Here is an 18,820-nt window from a genome sequence, read left to right on the forward strand (position 1 = left end):
CCTAGCAGGTTCCAAGAGTATAAGCCAAGGCAATGCGGGTATAGCAATGAACAAGCCAGGTTTACAGGTTTACAGTTCCCACCCTCACAGTGTTTAGGTTCTGGAGAAAAAACAAAATTAAACAATCATACAAATTATCACTTACTGAGAACTAAGGTACACACTGCAAAAGAGAACTTTCTAGAACTCTGAAAACATGCAACAATGGGGATCTTTTTCTTTCCTTTCCTGCTCATTAATACTGTTCCATAGATGCCCTCACCATAGCGGAGGAAGCCAGCTGCGACACAAGATGCCTTTCAACGATCATTTTCAGATTATGATCTGTAGAAAACCGTTACTTTTCTAAACAGAGACTTTCTGGAGTAACTTACATGCTCATAATACCGTTTATAATAAGGATTAGTTCGTGTACATTACCATTTGTTACTGAGCTCTTTACCCGCATTTCATTCCTACAACAAATACTATAATGAAGATGCTGTTATTATTCTCATTTCACAGATGAGAAAACTGAGCCCTGAAAGGATTCAATGTCTTGTCCTAGGTCATACATTTAAAAATGGTAGAATTTGGAATAAAAACGAGGTTTATGCTTTTCTCATCGCGCTAAAATACTTTTAACTGTCCAAGCGTTATTTTTCCCAATTTCCCACACAGTCCTTATCACCCCGAGTTTGAGGCCTACCCTTCCACTACCTGTCCCGGTGGCAACTTCATTTAATGGGCAACTATGAATATAAATAATAAGCATAAATAAAAGCAGATGAGCCTTCATTTGCTCCTCATAAGTTAACAGGGCCCTGGGTGAGTGGATGCTGGCTATGGCCAAGCCTTATATCCCTTAGGCATAAAGGCAAAGGTCAAGAAATGAGATGGCGGTGGAAACGTCCACAAACGCCTACAAACCCTAAGCTTTCCCTTTTTTACACAAGGCAAGAAAGGCCTCTGCACCTTTCACCTGACTGCCGCTCATCACGCATTTCAGCATGGCTGCAATTCCTAAAAAGTCAAGTCACACGGCACGCCTCAGAGCGAGAGCCCCAGATGTTGCCCGGATGTTGCCCGCGCTTCGAAACTTCGCGATTTTGCCCCCAACCCATTTGCCAAAGAACAACTTCGCTTTACGGCGGGGAAGGGCCCGCGCGGGCCTCCGTAGAACGGTCTCTTGCTGACCTCTCTTTACATTGGTTGTGAGCGAGGTGGGCGGGTCGTCGAGAAGTGTGAGGAAAAGAAGGCGGCGGCGATTGTGTGACTGAACGGAGCCCAGTGACAGGATGGTGAGTACCGCAGTTGCGACCACCGAGGCCTGTCTCTCGGCTGAGGTTCTGCGTCGTTGGGAGCCGCTGGGAGTCACTGGGCGAGGGCTTGGGTGATCCTGGAGGCCGTGACGGGCGTGACCGCGGCCTGGGCTGGTGCCTGGGGAAAGGCAAAGGAGGAAAGAGAGCGGCCACCTCTGGGTGCGGCCAGGCCGGGCCTTGCATCCCAGCCCCAGGGGCCAGAGGACGTCCGAAGGCGGAAAGGGCCACTCTCAGCTGCTCCTTCTGTCACGAGACCCGCACGCCCGAGCCGGGGAAGGCTTTGGGCCTGTGCCTTGGGAGTCCCCGAGAAAGGAGCCACGGGATCCCCTCCGTTTCCAGACGTTTCCTAGCTCCTTTCCCGCAAAAAGCACCTCCCGTTGGTTGGTAACCCACTGGTTACCACCCCCATGGGGCGAAAACTGGCTTCTCGGATGCAAAACGGGAAGAAGCGAGTAGAATTCCCTACCCATTTTAATTTGCTGTCTGGGGAAAGGGGATAACAAGTCTCCTTTCTCCCCTGAAATAACGTGCAGCTGCCGTTGAAATGTGGCGGTGTACCCTCAAAGGACTGGATTTGGCTTTTTTTTTTTTTTGGCTTTTAGACTTGCTGGAACTACTTGCTTCTTCAGGATACTGCGACCCTTTAGAGTAGAATTCCTTAATGGTTTTCGAACTGATTTTGTGAGTACGTATGTTCTTCTAGTTAAAGGGCCATTATTGGCGGCCAAGAGGAGTTTGGGAAGCTTTACCTCATTGTCCATCGGATTGCCCCGGACCGGCCCATCACCCCCTCACCCCCAATAAGTCGGTACCCCTAAGACCTTCCTACGTGAAATCTTGGGAGCTGCTGCTAGAGAGGCCTAATAGCTGTAATCAGATTTTCAAAGTGCCCTTGATTCTCTGAAAAGAACGGTTTGAAAAGGAGCTCTGATTATCTTGGTGTTTGTTGATAAAAAGGGACTTCTCTCTGTGATGAACATTCAGTGCATTTTTAAGATAATCGTGATTCTATAGCAAACAACGTTTAAGGTGCCTTATAAACGTGACACTCGTGGTCTGTGGTTCTTTAGTTCTTTGTATATGTTAGAGACTCTAATCTCGCTTTTGATTTTTGCTCCTAAACGGACTCCAGATTAGAGTAGTCCAGTTAACAGTAACTTTGAGACATCTTATCGTGGGGAGAAGATGAAATTACCTGACATGATTTAAGTATTCATGTTTCTGAGGTTTTTTTAAGAGGTAGTTTTCCAGGGTAGTTGTACTGAAGTATCACTTTTCATGTGAAATAGAACTGGGCAAGGTTTAGCATTGATGGATTCTTTTACAATTAAAAGCATTTTATTTGGTAAAGAGACTAAAAATGTTTAATATTCAGCAGTATCCAGAGTCTGTGGGCGACAAATTTAGGTGTGGGGAAAAGTCCAATTTTAGCTGGAGGAGGGTGTCGGCTTCTGTCATCCAGTATCTGGTGACTTGATGATGTATTGATAATGCTGAGTTAGATCTTCTGTACAAAATAATGACCTAGCTGCGGCATAATTTTCCAACTACTAGAATTTTAAACATAAGAGAATTAAAATCAATGTATTTAAAGAATAATTAAGCCTAAAGAATCCAGAAAATGTTAGCTTTCATTTAAGCTATCGGTGGTGAATTTTCCGAATTGTTTTGTAAAATTCTAAACAGAACAACAAACAAAAGGGATAGGAGTCAAAGTGGAGAGTGAGATTAAGAAAATTAGAAAAGATTGTAAATGTGTGTGTGTGTGTGTTTGTATGTGTGATATTTAATAGTACAGCAAATGGTTCTTTTGGTATTGTTTTGAGCAAAGCTGATTTTTAACATTTTCTTTCATAACACTCAGAAATCATTAACAATTGTTTGCTTATTCATTTGATGAGTTTTTTCTTTTTTTGGTTTGTTTCTTTTCGTTGCTTTCTTTTAACATTGGTCATGTTTCACCCTTTTTTTTTTTTTGTTCCCCTGTCTGCAATCAACTTCTTCATTCCACTAAGGCTGGGCACAGAGTAAGTTTCTTCTCTTAGCTCCTACTAACAGTGGTGGTGGGGTGGCTGATTACTGGGATTTCACCCTTTTACAGTCTATCAAATAGCAAGTAACCAATTTTTCTATGCTTTGATTAGATTGGTTCTTTATTTGAATTTAACAAGACTGCCATTTCCAGAATCTTTTGCCATCTTAAAAGACTCTGTAATCTGTGTCTAACCTGCACTGTCAACGTGTGGAATTTGGGCAAAGACACTGCGCAGAGTACGACATTTGTTATGTGACACTGTTCCCCATGTAACTTCATTAGCTGCAGGAAACCAGAGTCCTAGTAAGGATCCTTAGTAATTTGAAATAATTTCTTTATGGCCTTTCATTGTTACATTTTTAAACTGCTTATAGTGTAGGTACACTGGGGCATAATCCACAGTACATTATAGAATTCAGGTTATTGATCATTATAAAGTATCACGTTTTATGAATGTTCGTTCAGCCACACTCAGATTGAACAGCTCATTCATGATTAGTCCCCAAAATTTTCAACCTGTTACAGTCATATACCCTAAATTTATGAGTTTGGGGTTCTTTTTTTTTTTTTTAATATAGAAATCTGTTTTTTCACCTTTTTCTTAAATGCCAGCTTCCCACATTAACTATGCACTTCAATCCATATCTGAAGGGATCCCCCTCTAAAGATGAAGATTGTTCTATCTGCAGGTACTTTTGTATTGATTACCACTGAGGGTGGAAACTATGTGGTGGTTTTTAGTTTTATAGATGTCTTGTCCACTGAGATCTGGATTGAAACATATAAGTCATATAAGTCTGGATTGAACATATAAGTCTGGATTGAAATATAAGTCATAGAGCAAATACCAGCTGAAACTACTCTTTGTAAAGAAGCTTATTTAATAATTTCTTTTAAAGTGCACGGGTTTTGTTACCTTGTGTTACTTTGGTTACTGTATGTTCTGTTGACATTTCCTTTCATTTGTGATCATTTTGATATTTGTTGCAAGATGAATCAAGCTTATTGTGGTGATAATTTTACTTTTACACCTTTTGATTAATTTTAATTTACAAAGTCTGTGGTGGCCAAACTTCTGTTTATCGTGTTTAAGACAGTTAATTTTTTTTTTTTTTGGTAATATTAAGGAATAGTCATACCTTCTTTGAAACCAGTTAAAGGGCTTCTATATTTATGGATGGGACATCTGTGTGGGAAGACATCCTGTTGTAGAAAGAAGGTGCCTATACTGTCTATGGCCATACCACCTTGATCTCATCTGAAGGTGCTTATACTAATCCACATGGAGAAATGATTCTGTTGTCCTTTGGAGGGCAGATAACTGTTTTTACATGACCTTTTTGACAATATTCTGTTAAATGATGTATACATGTCAAATCTTGAAATTTTAAAATTAAAAATTCACAGAATTGAGGTTTTTTAATTCTTTAGTATTTATGTGCAGGATTTGTTTTTATCATCTGAGATTGTGTTCTAACTCTAAACCACCTCCTGCTGAATTTATCACTTATTTGGTTGATCTTTCTTTTTTTAATGCTCTAATGTACATGAAAATTGTGATTTGTTATTTTAAGTTTGGGAACTAAACTGAGGATACATAGGCAATTTAATCCAGACAAAAATATGACAGGATTTCTAACGATGAAAGAAAGACAGGATAACAAAGATTATAATTCAAAAGCATGTTTGTCCTACTGAAACTCTTTGAGGCATAGGCTGATTTTATTTTTCTGTAATGTATAGTTAATATTTTAAATAACAAATATTGTAAATTTTCGCTACTCTTCCTCCAAATAGTTGTCAACATAGTAAATTATAGAATTAACTTTTTTCTCTGTCATTATAATTTTAACCATTCTTTTTATTAATGTTCCTGGAATCAATATATGTTTTACATTTAAAACTGCAGAAATATGAATTACCATATCAAATTCCATAGGACTCAGTAGTATATTTTTCATTTTTCAGTTTTTTTATGGAGTTTAATTTTATAGGTCTCTAAATGAATTGCGTTAGAAAGCTTGGTTTTATTCTCAATAAATAGAATGGTTACCTTGTGTGTGCACACCTATTTATGACCAAAATAAACTTAGATTGATTTAGAATCACGTGTATTGTTAAAATGTTCATGATAGGAACTGTGTGAATAAGTTCTGCTCTTTGGGGTTTTGGAATCTCTGATTAATTTAATTTAAAAGAGGAGTTATGGGAAAAGAATATCTTGTTTTGAAATCATGTTTAACATTACACCTTTTCTCACCTTGACACTTTAAAGTTGGTGTTGGTATTAGGAGACCTGCACATCCCACATCGGTGCAACAGTTTGCCAGCTAAGTTCAAAAAACTGCTGGTGCCAGGGAAGATTCAGCACATTCTCTGCACTGGAAACCTTTGCACCAAAGAGAGTTATGACTATCTCAAGACTCTGGCTGGCGATGTCCATATTGTGAGAGGAGACTTCGATGAGGTGATGTGCTTCCCTTTCCCTTCCCAAATACTTCCTTTTTCTTTTTTTTCCTGTTGCGTTGACTATATATTCATGAAATATTTCCTTTTGTTGATTCTCATATATGTATAAGCTTTATTTTTATTTTTTAGACCAGAATTTCTCAACTGTTAAGGTCTTTTTTTTTTCTTTTTCCTAGTGTTCTGGTGAAAAATTACGATATGTACAGTTTGAAAATTGGTGATTTTAGACTGCTTATTAAACGTTTCATACTTGTTCTAACTGAATTGACAAGGTTTTGTCACTATTTTTTGTAGTGTTATCATTTAGAATACAAAGTTTTTGTTAGAAATTTAACTGCCACCACCTCTGCTACCCCGTTCTAAGCCACCATATCACTTTACTATGTCCAGCTTCCTGATTCTACCCTTGCTTCCTCCATAGTTTGTTCTCCAAGTAGCAGCCAGAGTGATCTTTTATAGATGAAGTAAGATCACATCACTTCTCTGCTAAACATCCTGCCATGGCTCCCTATCTCAAGGCTTAACTATAAACAGGCATGAAAGAGTTTTGAGGAGGGGGTAGACTGTTTTGTATCTTGATTGTGGCAGCACGGCTACATGTATTTGTCAAAACTCCTTGAATTGTATACCAAAAAGAGTAATTTTCCTGTATGGAAGTTATATCTCAATAAATCTTGCCTTAGAGAAAAAATAAGGAGTTCTGAAGTCCCAGCTTCGCCTATTAATTAATACTGAGATTTTAGGCAAGCTGTATCCTCTTTCTTAGTTCCCTACTATGTAAATAAGATTGGAATAGATGATTTTTAAGACCCCTACCAGTGTTAACACTGTATGAACAAGCTTAGTAAACCTGACTCTAGTGTGAAATTTTTATTTTGTATTTCTGGAAATAGAAGATTTTTTATAAATTATTTAACTTCACTGGTGCTCCTTTTTTTTTGCAGTTAAGTTTGAGTAAACTAGAGTTGGCATGAAGGTGGGATGAGAGTTGGGGGTGATGAAATGGGAAAGGGCAGACATCTTGTCAACAGGGTATAGGTTTGGGTTATTAAAAATAAATTAGGAGTTCTGTTTGTGATATGCTAGTTTCAGTAGCAAGAATTAAATTTTTTTTGCTTCTAACTTGCTAATAAATTCACCAACCCTGGAGCCATACTTCGAGGGTTTAGATCTTGGCTTATTAGATCTTAATAAACTGTGACCTCAGGCAAGCTATTTTAACCTCTCTCTGCCTTATTTTCCTCACCCATAAAATGGGGGTCAAAATGAAACCTACCTCTTAGGGTTGTCTGTAAGTATTAGATAGGTTGACATTTATAACCTCTTAGAATAGTGCCTGGTTCATACTAAGTGCTGCTGCTGCTAAGTCGCTTCAGTCGTGTCCGACTCTGTGCGACCCCATAGACGGCAGCCCACCAGGTTCCGCCGTCCCTGGGATTCTCCAGGCAAGAATACTGGAGTGGGTTGCCATTTCCTTCTCCAGCACATGAAAGGGAAAAGTGAAAGTGAAGTCGCTCAGTCATGTCCGACTCTTAGCGACTGCATGGGCTGCAGCCTACCAGGCTTCTCCGTCCATGGGATTTTCCAGGCAAGAGTACTGGAGTGGGGTGCCATTGCCTTCTCCGATACTAAGTGCTACGTAAGTGTTAACTATCATTATTATTCTAAGCCATCTGTGTAACTATTAAAGCCTGAGATGTAATTTCAACACCTCCTAGCTTACAGGTCATATTCCTTGGATTCTTAGAGGAAACACAAATTTGGGGGAATTACTCTGTAAAGAACTCATAGTCTATAAAAACAAACTCAATAAAGAGATTGCATGATAAATTCCAGTTCTCCTGAAGGAAGTTATGTTTTGAGCAGTTATACCCTTAGAGATTGATAAGAAATCAGATATTTAACAGATTTGTTGGTTGTGGAGCACTGTTTCAAAACAACCATATGAGATTGAATATTTAAAAGAAAGTTATTTATAAACATCAGTACCTCTAAAATATTTTTTTTATGTCTATTTCGTATTTTAGAATCTGAATTATCCAGAGCAGAAAGTTGTGACTGTTGGGCAGTTCAAAATTGGTTTGATCCATGGTCATCAAGTTATTCCATGGGGAGATATGGCCAGCCTAGCCCTATTGCAGAGGCAGTTTGATGTGGACATTCTTATTTCAGGACATACACATAAATTTGAAGCATTTGAGCATGAAAATAAATTCTACATTAATCCAGGTTCTGCCACGGGAGCATATAATGCCTTGGAAACGTGAGTAGTATGCACTTTGGGGGTTTTATAAAGTTAGTAATTGCACATGTGACATTTCATAAAATATAAATGTGATTATTTAAATAATTACAGCCTTTTTGGCAGTATTTTATTTGATTATCTTTAATGTGTCTAACAACCAGATTTCTCCTTGAATCCCAATTGTCATCCTAAGTTGAAGTTTATAATGCTATGGCTTTTTAATACAAAACAATGACATTACTTATATTTTCTTCCAGAAACATTATTCCTTCATTTGTGTTGATGGATATCCAGGCTTCTACAGTTGTCACTTACGTGTATCAGCTAATTGGAGATGATGTGAAAGTAGAACGAATCGAATACAAAAAATCTTAAAGCCGGGCCTGTCCTGTTGATTTTTCTGCTAGGCCTTTTTTTTTTTTTCATTCCCCTGTTCAACTCAAGTAATTAAACATTTAAGAGCCACAAAATTGTATCACTTTTATAATATTTTGCAGTAAAATATATTGTCTTCTGTTAATACAATGTTGGAGCTTCTTGTAAACTATAAGATTATATTTAGTTTAAGTATATGATTTCTATGAAAAAATGTTCACCACACAGTAAATGGTCACACATTAAGAAAAATTTATCCTTGTAAATATCTTCATAGTTGATATTTGGAACTTTATTACCAAAGTAGTGCATGAAGAGGAAGAATCTAGACTTTCTTGTATACATTTTTCTCTTCTCCAGTAATAAACAGTTACCTTTCATTTATACTTTCTTGATTAAACTGTGTTTTAATTTTTAAAAATCATGAAAATAAAGAGGCCAAATGAAACTGCAGACAGGTGTTACAGTGATAAGGTAGATGAAATGACTTTTCAGAGCTCGTTCCTTAACAACTCTTCTAGATGATAATGTTGGACTCAGGTTTTATTTTCTAAATAGTATACCATATTGACATAGTAAATCCAGTGACTTTTCAGACTGTTGCCTTTAAATTCCCTGTTCTTTTAAGTTTTAACAACAAAATTTTGCAAACAATGTTAATTCAGGAAGGTACATGCACCCCAGTGTTGAGAGCAGTATTATTTACAATTGCCAAGATACGGAGAGAACCGAAGCGTTCATCAACAGATGGATGCATAAGGAAGATGGGAGTATTACTCGCCAAAGTCAGGGAAAGACAGATTACTATAGGTATCACTTGTTTGTGGAATCTAAAAAATAAACTAGTGAATATAACAAAAAGGAAACATGGATATAGAGAACAAACTAGTGGTTACCAGGGGGAGAGGCAAGATAGGAATAAGGGGATCAAGAGGTACAAACTTAAAATATAAATAAATAAGCTACAAGGATATATTGTATAACATAGGGAATATAGCCACTATTTTATAACTATAAATGGAGTATAACCTTTAAAAATTGTGAATCACTATGTTGTACACCTAAAACTTACATAATATTGTACATCAACTGTACCTCAAAAAATTTTTTTAAAAATAAAAATTTTTTAAACACTATTGTTTAGAAGGCAAGGACACTAGATGAAAATGTAATGTGACTAGTTCTTTTGTTAGTACCACTATTGTACTAATTGTAGTACTGTTGTATTAAAACTTAAATCTTTAGAGACTCCAAGTGTTCGGCAATTTTCATAAAATAGGACAAATTGATATTTCTGTTTTTAAGTTCAAGGAGATAATATTTATTGAGCACCTTCTCTACAAGGCAGGGTATTATCTCTATCAAAGCCTGTTCTATATCAGGATATTCAGAGTTTTCCTCAGCTGGAGGAAAATACTTCTAGGATATTCTAATGTTGCTATTTTAGGACTTGTAAACAGAATTATACAATGCATTTGTCAGCTTTAAAGAAAATTCAGATTTTAGGAAAAAAGAAAATTCAGATTTTAGGTGACAATAAATTTTAATTGTGCCTAGGAATACAAGCATGTATTACACATAAATTTTATTACATAAATATCAGTAGTACATGAAACTACATCATACTTTTTATATTGTGGTAAAAGTTTCTGAACAAACTAAAATTACTTGAATAACAATACTGCCCTAAATGTAGAGAGAGGACACAATTCACAATCCCTTCCCCCACCTTTGGCACATCATCAATACTCAAGTTGTCAAGTTAACATCAGATGGTCTCCCTGTTCTTCAATTGACATTGACTGCATACACTTATTTAGTAAATCTTCTTCCTTCTTTTCTTCATTCATGTATGATTCAGAATCATTTGTAGAAACTGAAGGGAAAATAAGAGTCTATAATGTCTGTTTTAGAATTAAAGTATTTCATCCTGAAAATTGAGATTTGTATTTAAGAACAAGCTTCAAAATGACCTACCTTATTAATAAGCCTTTGCCATAAACTTCTTGTAATTTTCAAAATTTCATGACTTTCCCCTCCCCCTAAATATCTCACTTTTTTTAAAAAGTAAGTTGCCCAATACTGTATTCTAATCAGGTTATATTATAGCAAATTCTCTGCTACCTAAGTCCTGTTTTTTCATTGCTTTGCAAAAATCTTGACTGGGGGAAGTTATAGCTTTAGTATTCTCCATTCCTTAAGTTTCTTCTCATTTCTTTTCTCTTGGGGACCACAGGGACTTTTCCTCTGTCTGTAGTTTCCTTCAGCTGTTCTTTTTGGAACCATACTTATGTTCTACCCTGCCATTTCCCTCATTTCTTGGGTAGGCACAGTATGGTATTTACAGCAGAGCTGGGCGGTGCTGTACAGCAGTGGGATAGGGGTTCGGAAGGCCTAACTTCCCTACTTCCTACCCACTTCCCTCCTACTGTGGTAGTAACTAGGTAATTGTTTAACTTCCACTTAATCCTTTCCACTTTATCAATTCTGAGAGAGATCTCTGAGCATTCAGTCTTCCTTCCTCTTTTGCCTTTTTCACTTTGTCATACTTGGGGTAGAAGGATCCTTTAAGCCAATCCTTCCTAAATGTGAATTTATCTGAGTAGCTCTGCAAAATTTTGCTAATAACAACTGGTTGGTTTGCTTCCTCCGGTTTGTTGAATATTAAACAAAATGGTATGGGTTATATAGCCCTTTGTTAACTATTTGATTCATACAAAATATGCTATCGGTGTATTTCCCTTGTGGTCCAGTGGTTAAGACTCTGCTTCCACTGCAGGGGGCACAGGTTCGATGCCTGGTCAGGGAACTAAGATCTCTCATGCTGCACAAGTAGCCAAAAAAATGTTTTCAGTGCTGTCTGTCCAGAAATTATAAAGAAGTGCTATCTCATAAAACAAGTGCTATGGCATGAAAAGGTCATGCTTATGGCTCTGAGTTCTGACAAATTTCATTCTCTATTAAGTCTCTGGCCTTGACTATAATATCTTTACTTAGAATTAGAAATACATTGAATCTTAACTTCCCTGACCATTGTTCTTTTATGTGGAAACAGAAATCGATTTCATGTTTAGTTTTGTTTGGAGCAATGTAAGCAAATCACACTTCAAAATTTTTAATGTCTTTAATAGAAATGGAGCTATATTGGGTTTAATATTTTTAAAGCATAACATCTTTAAAAACATATATTAAAAATTCCACATTTACCTGATTGCATGAACAGTCTGCCTGGTTTTCTAAAAATCTTCAATGACTTACATCTTGTTTTAGATGCATATCCAGTTTTTAAACTGTAAGAAAGAGAAGCATCTTAATTGGAACTAGCAAAGTGCAGTTGTCTAATATATGTGGAAGACCATATAAATTCTTTTTATTAAGCTGCTGGCATCACCAAAGAGACCCTTTTAGCCCCTGAATTGTCACATGACTTATTAACCCTGAGATGCAAAGCTATCAGTTATAGATAGGTTGAATAATCAGGCATCTTAATCTCTTTTTTCCTTTTTGGTTTATAGTATTCCCCTGTGCAGAAGCCACTGTATACTTCTCCTTTTGGAAGAGTTTGTATTATTTTGAATTTAAGTGGGAATCATTTAAAAGGTGGAGAAGGCAATGGCACCCCACTCCAGTACTCTTGCCTGGAGAATCCCATGGATGGAGGAGCCTGGTAGGCTACAGTCCATGGGGTCGCTAACAGTTGGACACGACTGAGCGACTTCACTTTCACTTTTCCCTTTCATGCACTGGAGAAGGAAATGGCAACCCACTCCAGTATTCTTGCCTGGAGAATCCCAGGGACTGCGGAGCCCGGTGGGCTGCCGTCTATGGGGTCACACAGAGTCGGACACGACTGAAGCGACTTAGCATTTAAAAGGGCTCTAGCTGATCGAAATTTTTACAATTCTACAAAATTCTAAAAGTAGTAGCAGGACTTGTAGCACAGTGGATAAGAATCTGCCTGCCAATGCAGGGGACATGACATGGATTCGATCCCTGGTCCAGGAAGATGCCACAACTACTGAGCCCACACTCTCGAGCCCCTGAGCCACAACTACTGGAGCCTGCGTGCTGCATCTACTGTAGCCTGTGCACCAAGGGCCTGTGCTCAACAAGAGAAACCACCTCAATGAGAAGCCAGTGCACTTTAATGAAGAGTAGCCCCTGCTCGCTGCAACTGGAGCAAAGTCCATGCAAAGCAACAAAGACCCAGTGCAGCCAAAAATAAATAAATAAAATTACATATAAAAAAAAATAAAAGCAGTAGCATATCCCAGTCAGCTCAATCAAGAGGCCATAAGATAGCATTCTTTTGTGCCTTTGTCCAACCTATTTTGAACTTAAAATGAGCTTATAGGGAGCATGAGATTTAACATCATTTAGCTACCCTTCAAGTAAAGTTAGGGGTACATTTTTTCTCTGAAACAAAAGGAAACAGACCCTTCTTTGTTTCTCACTGGTCGCCAAAGCGAATGTTGTATCATCTCAGGTACAGATGCAGCTGCAATGTTAGAAGGCCCCAAGTCCTCTCTCTCCAGCTGGTGTCGCCATGTAGTGCAGGGGTAATGCTGCTTCTGCGAGTAACGAGAACTGAGGTGGCCCCTGTGATGAGTGAGGACACCTGTACACAAATCACCTCTGTTAGAATGCTCCTCATTTCTTGTGAGAACTAGTGAGAAACTACCTGGAGGTACACCTGCCTGGCTTTTGGGAGCTGTGCTGGATCACATGCATGTAGTGCCTCTTCATTAGAGTCCTCAGATAGTTTGCATTATAGATCTTAGCAATGCTACACAGGTAGCGCTTCTGGACTAAGGTGAGGTCTGGATGCTAAAAGACAAAACAAGATTTATAGGCTGCATTGTAGAACAGAGGTTGGCAATATTCCACATCTGAAAGGATGAAATGTTAGGAGTGTTGTACCATCTGTACATTTTACTTATGCAAATTCAACTATATTAATCTGGCTCAAAAATTACCAGTTTGCACACCTCTTTAATAACCCTAATTTACATTGCTCTAGAGAGGTTAATTCTGGCAGCTATGATCTTTAATGGGTAATACAAATCAACAGTCCTGAAATGCTTGTTGCCATTTTCTTGCTTGCTTTTAATTTGAGCCCTTGAGCAAAATCTTTAGGAGGTTGGGTTTCTATCTCTAGAGTGGAACTTTCCTCAGGCATCTTTGTGCTTGGGGCACTAAGCTTCCAGAGTGAAGAAATGTACATTAAAGCCAAAGTATCATAAAGCATGAAAATATTCATATGAAAGGGGATCTATAATGATAAAATTCTTGCATTCATTCATGAGTTTACCCAGCAGATAGTTATGGACTCCTAGACAATGTGCTGGGTGTACTTGTGTTCTACAGTGTTTTACCCTCTTAACCAGATTCAATAAAAAGTTCAACTCAATACAAAGACTATTAGTATTTAAATAAACTATTGGTATTTAGTTAGCATACCTTTAGAAAGAACGGCTCTGTCATTGACTTAGGGGTGTGAATTGTTTGAGGCATTTTCCATAACTCTTGAAGCTTGGCTCTAGGTGAGTTCACTTTATGTCCATCTTTGATTCTGTCTGTAGGCAACGACATTATAATGTGAATCTGAGAAGCAAAGATTGGTTTAACAATTATTAAGATCTATCTGTTTACATGTGTCAGTGATTATTCTGGAGTACTAGTTTTAGTCAAACTTAAATTTGAAGAGACTTTATGATTGCCATTTGGTTTTAGAGCACACAAAAAATCAAAGACATTAATAAATATTTACTATATATAATCATTACATATGGACAAAATTATTTTGAACTCAGCTGAGATGCAAACTGTTGACAGTATACTTCTTTAGTTCATTGTATGTCAGACCACACTAAACAGGAATATACATGCAGGATTTGTGCTTTTAAAGATTTTCAAAAATATTTTATCATTTATTTGACTTCGGTATGTAGTTTCAAAATTTTATATTATACGCAACATAAAATAACACACATTTTGTCCCTTTAATAAGGCAGTGTTAAAATGAAGAGCTTTGCAGAAATTAAAACTTACTTTTACATAATTTCAGTTATTTCATTGTTTTAAATATGGATGTGGGTAGATTAAAGTAATTGCCTTTAATAAAAATAAAAGTTGAGATGTTTTCCCAGAAGAATGGAAAGTAGTTTTTAGCTTCACATATGTTAACTCAGGATTACTAGCAGTTTGGGGAAAAACAGTACCTGGCAAAGTTTAATCAGAAAATAACTTTTACATTCCTATCCTCCCCATACACTTCCTCTCTCCAAGCAACCACTGATGCATTTTCTATCACTATAGCTTAGTTTTTTGAGTTTGCTATAAATGGAAACATACATCATATATTCTGGTTTTGTCTGACTTCTTTCACTCAACATAATTATTTTGAGATCCACTTATGTGATGTGTAACAATAGACCATGCCTTTTTATTCTTGGCTTTTATTCCATTGCATGTATACACCACAATTTGATTATCCATCCACTTCTTGATGGAAATTTGGGTTGTTTCCAGTTTGGGGCTATTACAAACAAAGCTGGCAGAACAAATTCCAAGTTAAAAATCTGTACTAGGTAAACTAAATAAGCACAGTTTTGTTTCAGTTATTATTGATAACAAAGCCACTGTAATTTTATATATCAAACCTTAAATTTAGTTACTTCTTCAAGATTTTGGGAAATCGGATGCTTAGTGCAGATAACTAAGAATTACATTTGCATACTTAAGGACTAGCTGATTTGCCAACAAATACAAAATCATCCAGAAATTATGTTATTATGATCCTTAAAACATAATTTGGAATCTGTAATAATAAAATGAACAATTCAACATACTAAAAGTTTATTTTTTAAGCCTTTTCAAGTCATAAGTGTGGGGTAATTATCTAAGAATATATTTTGTTTGTCCTTGTTAATAGTTCTGAGGTGCATATTAGAACTGGGACTAAAATTTAATTCCTCAGAAGCTTAGCAGCATTTCTTTACAGAAAATGAAATCTTTAAAAACAATAGTTAAACACAACAAACAACCCAGCTGAAAACGGGCTATGGGCTCGAATAGACTTTCAGTTCAGTTCAGTTCAGTCATTCAGTCGTGTGTCTTCAAAGAAGATATACAAGTGGTTAATGAACACATGAAAAGATGTTCACTATCACTAATCATTAGGGAAATGCAATCAAAATCACAATGGGATATCACTTCATATCCATAAGTATGAAAGTGAGAGAAAGTGAAAGTGAAGTTGCTCAGTTGTGTCCAACTCTTTTAGACCCCATGGACTGTAGCTTGCCAGGCTTCTCCATCCATGGGATTCTCAGGCAAGAATACTGGAATGGGTTGCCATTTCCTTCTCATCAAAAAAATGGAAACAAGTGTTAGCTAGGATGTGGAGAAACTGGACTTCTGTGTGTTGCTGCTGGGAATACAAAATGGTGCAGCTGCTGAGGAAACAGTATGGCAGTTCCTCAAAAAATAAAACAGAATTGCCATGTGATTCAGCAATTCCATTTTAAAACAACCACATGTATACAAAATAAAGTTATGTGGATATATACATACACACACAAATATGTGTGAGTGTTTTTCCTAGGTAACTGTAAGGACTATAAATTTTCCAAGAAAAAGCAAAGTGAATTCAAGTTTTATATATCATTTGAATTGAAATTGCTCACCCACAAAAAGTTAGTGAGAGGTCTTTGGGGGCCTGACTTAACCTCTTACCTCCAGCAGCTATATCCCTAATTTCAAGTGAGAGGAAAACAACAGCATTGAAAAATATTTTATGTTCTTTGAAGTTGTACAGTTGAGAATTTTTTCCTTCAATCTTTGTATTAATATTAATATAAACCCCAGGTAAGGTTCTGTCCTTCCAACCAATATCAGTTATAAACAGTTCTTTTCAGATTCACTGCAATTTTGAAGTACTCTTTTGATGTGCGGTATTTTATTTGGCTGCTCCAGGTCTTAGTTGCATCATAAGGGATCTAGTTCTTTGCCCAGAGATCAAACTTGGGCCCCCTGAACTGAGAGCACAGAGTCCTAGCCACTGAACCACCAGGGAAGTCCCTGATGTGAGATATCTTAGCAGGAGACAAAGAACCTGCTGGATTGTTCTTCGAAAATCTTAAAAACTGAGTTTACCGAAAATGCTAATAAAGACTTTTTAAGACTCCATTGTGTTAGTAATCATGGCAAAATTTACTTCTCTTAGCCATATTATTGATATGTATTATCTGCTTCATATACTCTACTCACCGGTACCTTTGGAATTTTGGTAATAAGAATGTCCAGCTGATCTGTTTTAAGAAAAAAAGGATGTATATAATATGTAACAATTGACAGTTGTATAAGCATTAAATAAAGTATTTTAAATGAAAAATAAGGACAGTATTACATATGCTTTTTACTTTCCATTTCCATCAGATATAATGTCTTGCAAAGCCTTCTCCTATAATTCTGGGTATACCCTAATGACTCCAGGCTTTTTCAAAGTGAGTTATCAGAGATTTTTACCATACTACATATAAAGGATTTACTTTAAGCCAGATTTGGTCTAACTTTTACAGCCTCAGAATCTAATTCCTACACTGAGCTCAATGAAGTAATTGGGCTTCTGTGCTATCCGTGATATTTTCTTCCTTTATTCTTAATAAAATTATTATATTTAATTTAAGGTGTACTGGAACTAAGTTTGTCTAGAATGTTTGTACAGTTCATTTTTTTCTGTTCTCAAATTAAGACAAAACACTCCCCTTTTCCTCTTCCTGCAATTTTTTCAATGGCCAAGAATTCATTGATGCTCTGATATACTAGGATCCAGAACTTTGCTAAACACCCTGAGGAGCAGAAAAGAGGAACATGGCACCATCCCATCTTTAGACGTCATCAATGCACCAAACACATATATATATTTTTAAAGATGGCCATGGGTGCAGCAGGAGCCATGACTGTGGGCTTGAGAGGAACATCTGGCAGTTCTCACTTTTAGGGAATAACTGATGCAAAGGATGAGGTACTGCCTCCAACAGTAATTTCACCAACTAAACTATCTTCAGCGTCCAGGAAATAATAGTAAAAACCCATGGCAGAAACCATTACAATATTGTAAAGCAATTATTCTTCAACTAAAAATTAAAATACAAAAAAGTCCCCACTAAGCAGTAAAAATAAATAAATAAATAAATAAAAACTTGCTCAAAATGGATTTATGAAAAAGGAACTACTGAGTGAAGAAAACGCCAAAATCAAGGTGCCTCTAAAACTTGTCTCATTACAGATTTTGAATCTCAATTTGACATAAAGGTGACTAATGTCACACAGGGAAATGATTTGTTGACTTGGAAGCGCTCCTTTGAGCCTCCATTCCCTTGGTGCCTCCCTAACCCCCCACCCCCAGCCTGCCAACCCCTTTTTGTAGAAATACAGTGGCCAGACGGCAAACGTTCAAGCAGATTTCGCAGCGCCCTCTAGGGCACAAGAAGCACCCAGACGACTGTCGCAGTCACTGCGTTTAGTCAGTCATTGCACCAACTCTTGTCCACAGCTTTCCTCAGAAGCCCTTCCCCTAAACTGTGAGTCGGCCACAACAAAGATTCTCCCTTCTTCTCACTTCAGTACACTGGGGACCAGTCCATAGGAGCAGCCAACTCCCACCCCCTCCTCTACCCGGGGATCACGACCCAGGGCTGACAGCCATCCTCCCAAATCCCTCAGGGCCCTGCAGCCTCACCCGCCGCCGCCACCCTCGGCCCTGGCCACTGCGGGCGGCTCTGCGGAAGAACTGCACTCCGTCCAGCCGGACACTGGACCCTGGTTAGGCATCTCCTCCCGGGTGCCCTGACCGCGAGCTCTGTGCGAGAGAAGCTTTCCCCTCTCCCCTCCCCTGTCAGCACGAGTGCGTCAGGCCGGGAGATATTGGGGGTGAACAGGCAGACGCCGGATTCTAGCCCCCTCCGATGAAGTCCGGACTCTGCCCGAATAGCTTCGGGAAAGCGGGGAGGGCAGATTCAAGATCCTGGAATTAAGTTGGGGGAGGGGCGGGAGTTCATTAGTTGATTGCACGTTTGTTCATTTGCGTCTTTTTGTAGAAGGGATGCGTCGCGGAAAGGAAGTATACTTTCCCTCTAAAACGAAAGGTGCGTTTCACCTCAGTATCCAGACCCTCTGCAAATTTGCAAATCTTGAGGGTCACCATATAGGTCAAACAGCAGTACGCAAACCAAGGACCAAAGCACCTCTCTGAGGGATGCGGAGCGTTGTCAGTTGTCCGTTATCACCAAGGCAACCAGACCGTGCCAGAATCCCAACGGTTCATTTCCGCCAACTACTTCTGCGCACGCGCAAAATATCCCGGTACTTTTGGCAAAACGCGTTTCTCCT

General features: G+C 38.0%; 3 protein-coding genes across 21 annotated transcripts in view; 1 reads left to right on the forward strand and 2 right to left on the reverse strand.

Moving 5' to 3' along the window:
• The window catches only part of RAD9B (RAD9 checkpoint clamp component B), a 26,356-nt gene extending 24,798 nt beyond the window's left edge, over positions 1-1,558 (reverse strand). For 5 of the 11 annotated variants that reach the window (XM_081539971.1, XM_081539967.1, XM_081539966.1 and 2 more), the window contains exon 1: positions 955-1,118. Coding sequence is in view for 7 of the 11 variants with exons in the window: in XM_081539967.1 (XP_081396093.1) it covers positions 955-991 (37 nt within the window). In the remaining 4 variants the exon portion in view is untranslated. Of the gene's footprint in view, positions 1-177; positions 187-262; positions 325-688; positions 913-954; positions 1,119-1,176 lie in introns of those variants that run through there. The other 6 variants (XM_081539968.1, XM_081539963.1, XM_081539970.1 and 3 more) reach the window with 5 other exon arrangements.
• On the forward strand, positions 1,210-8,811 carry VPS29 (VPS29 retromer complex component). 2 transcript variants are annotated; one of them, XM_081539987.1, is made up of 4 exons: positions 1,210-1,292; positions 5,612-5,803; positions 7,833-8,068; positions 8,308-8,811. In XM_081539987.1, the coding sequence occupies exons 1-4, from the start codon at positions 1,278-1,280 to the stop codon at positions 8,423-8,425; spliced, it is 561 nt and encodes a 186-aa protein (XP_081396113.1). In that variant the 5' UTR covers positions 1,210-1,277; the 3' UTR covers positions 8,426-8,811. The 2 variants fall into 2 exon arrangements, with proteins under 2 accessions (XP_081396113.1, XP_081396114.1); XM_081539988.1 differs by having other exon boundaries at positions 1,210-1,280.
• A 1,138-nt stretch (positions 8,812-9,949) lies between these two features.
• FAM216A (family with sequence similarity 216 member A) lies at positions 9,950-18,723 on the reverse strand. Of its 8 annotated transcripts, none has more exons than XM_081539983.1 (7): positions 18,588-18,723; positions 16,703-16,737; positions 13,886-14,029; positions 13,123-13,252; positions 12,863-13,043; positions 11,633-11,715; positions 9,950-10,301 (listed from the first exon to the last, which is right to left on the reverse strand). In XM_081539983.1, the coding sequence occupies exons 3-7, from the start codon at positions 14,015-14,017 to the stop codon at positions 10,183-10,185; spliced, it is 645 nt and encodes a 214-aa protein (XP_081396109.1). In that variant the 5' UTR covers positions 14,018-14,029; positions 16,703-16,737; positions 18,588-18,723; the 3' UTR covers positions 9,950-10,182. The 8 variants fall into 8 exon arrangements, with proteins under 8 accessions (XP_081396109.1, XP_081396107.1, XP_081396110.1 ...); XM_081539981.1 differs by having other exon boundaries at positions 16,697-16,737; XM_081539984.1 differs by having other exon boundaries at positions 18,558-18,723.
• Between the last annotated feature and the right edge of the window lie 97 nt (positions 18,724-18,820).

Source organism: Giraffa tippelskirchi, chromosome 11, assembly GCF_054371585.1.
Source record: "Giraffa tippelskirchi isolate mGirTip1 chromosome 11, T2T-mGirTip1v1.2.pri, whole genome shotgun sequence".
In the NCBI taxonomy this organism is placed as follows: Eukaryota; Metazoa; Chordata; class Mammalia; order Artiodactyla; family Giraffidae; genus Giraffa; species Giraffa tippelskirchi.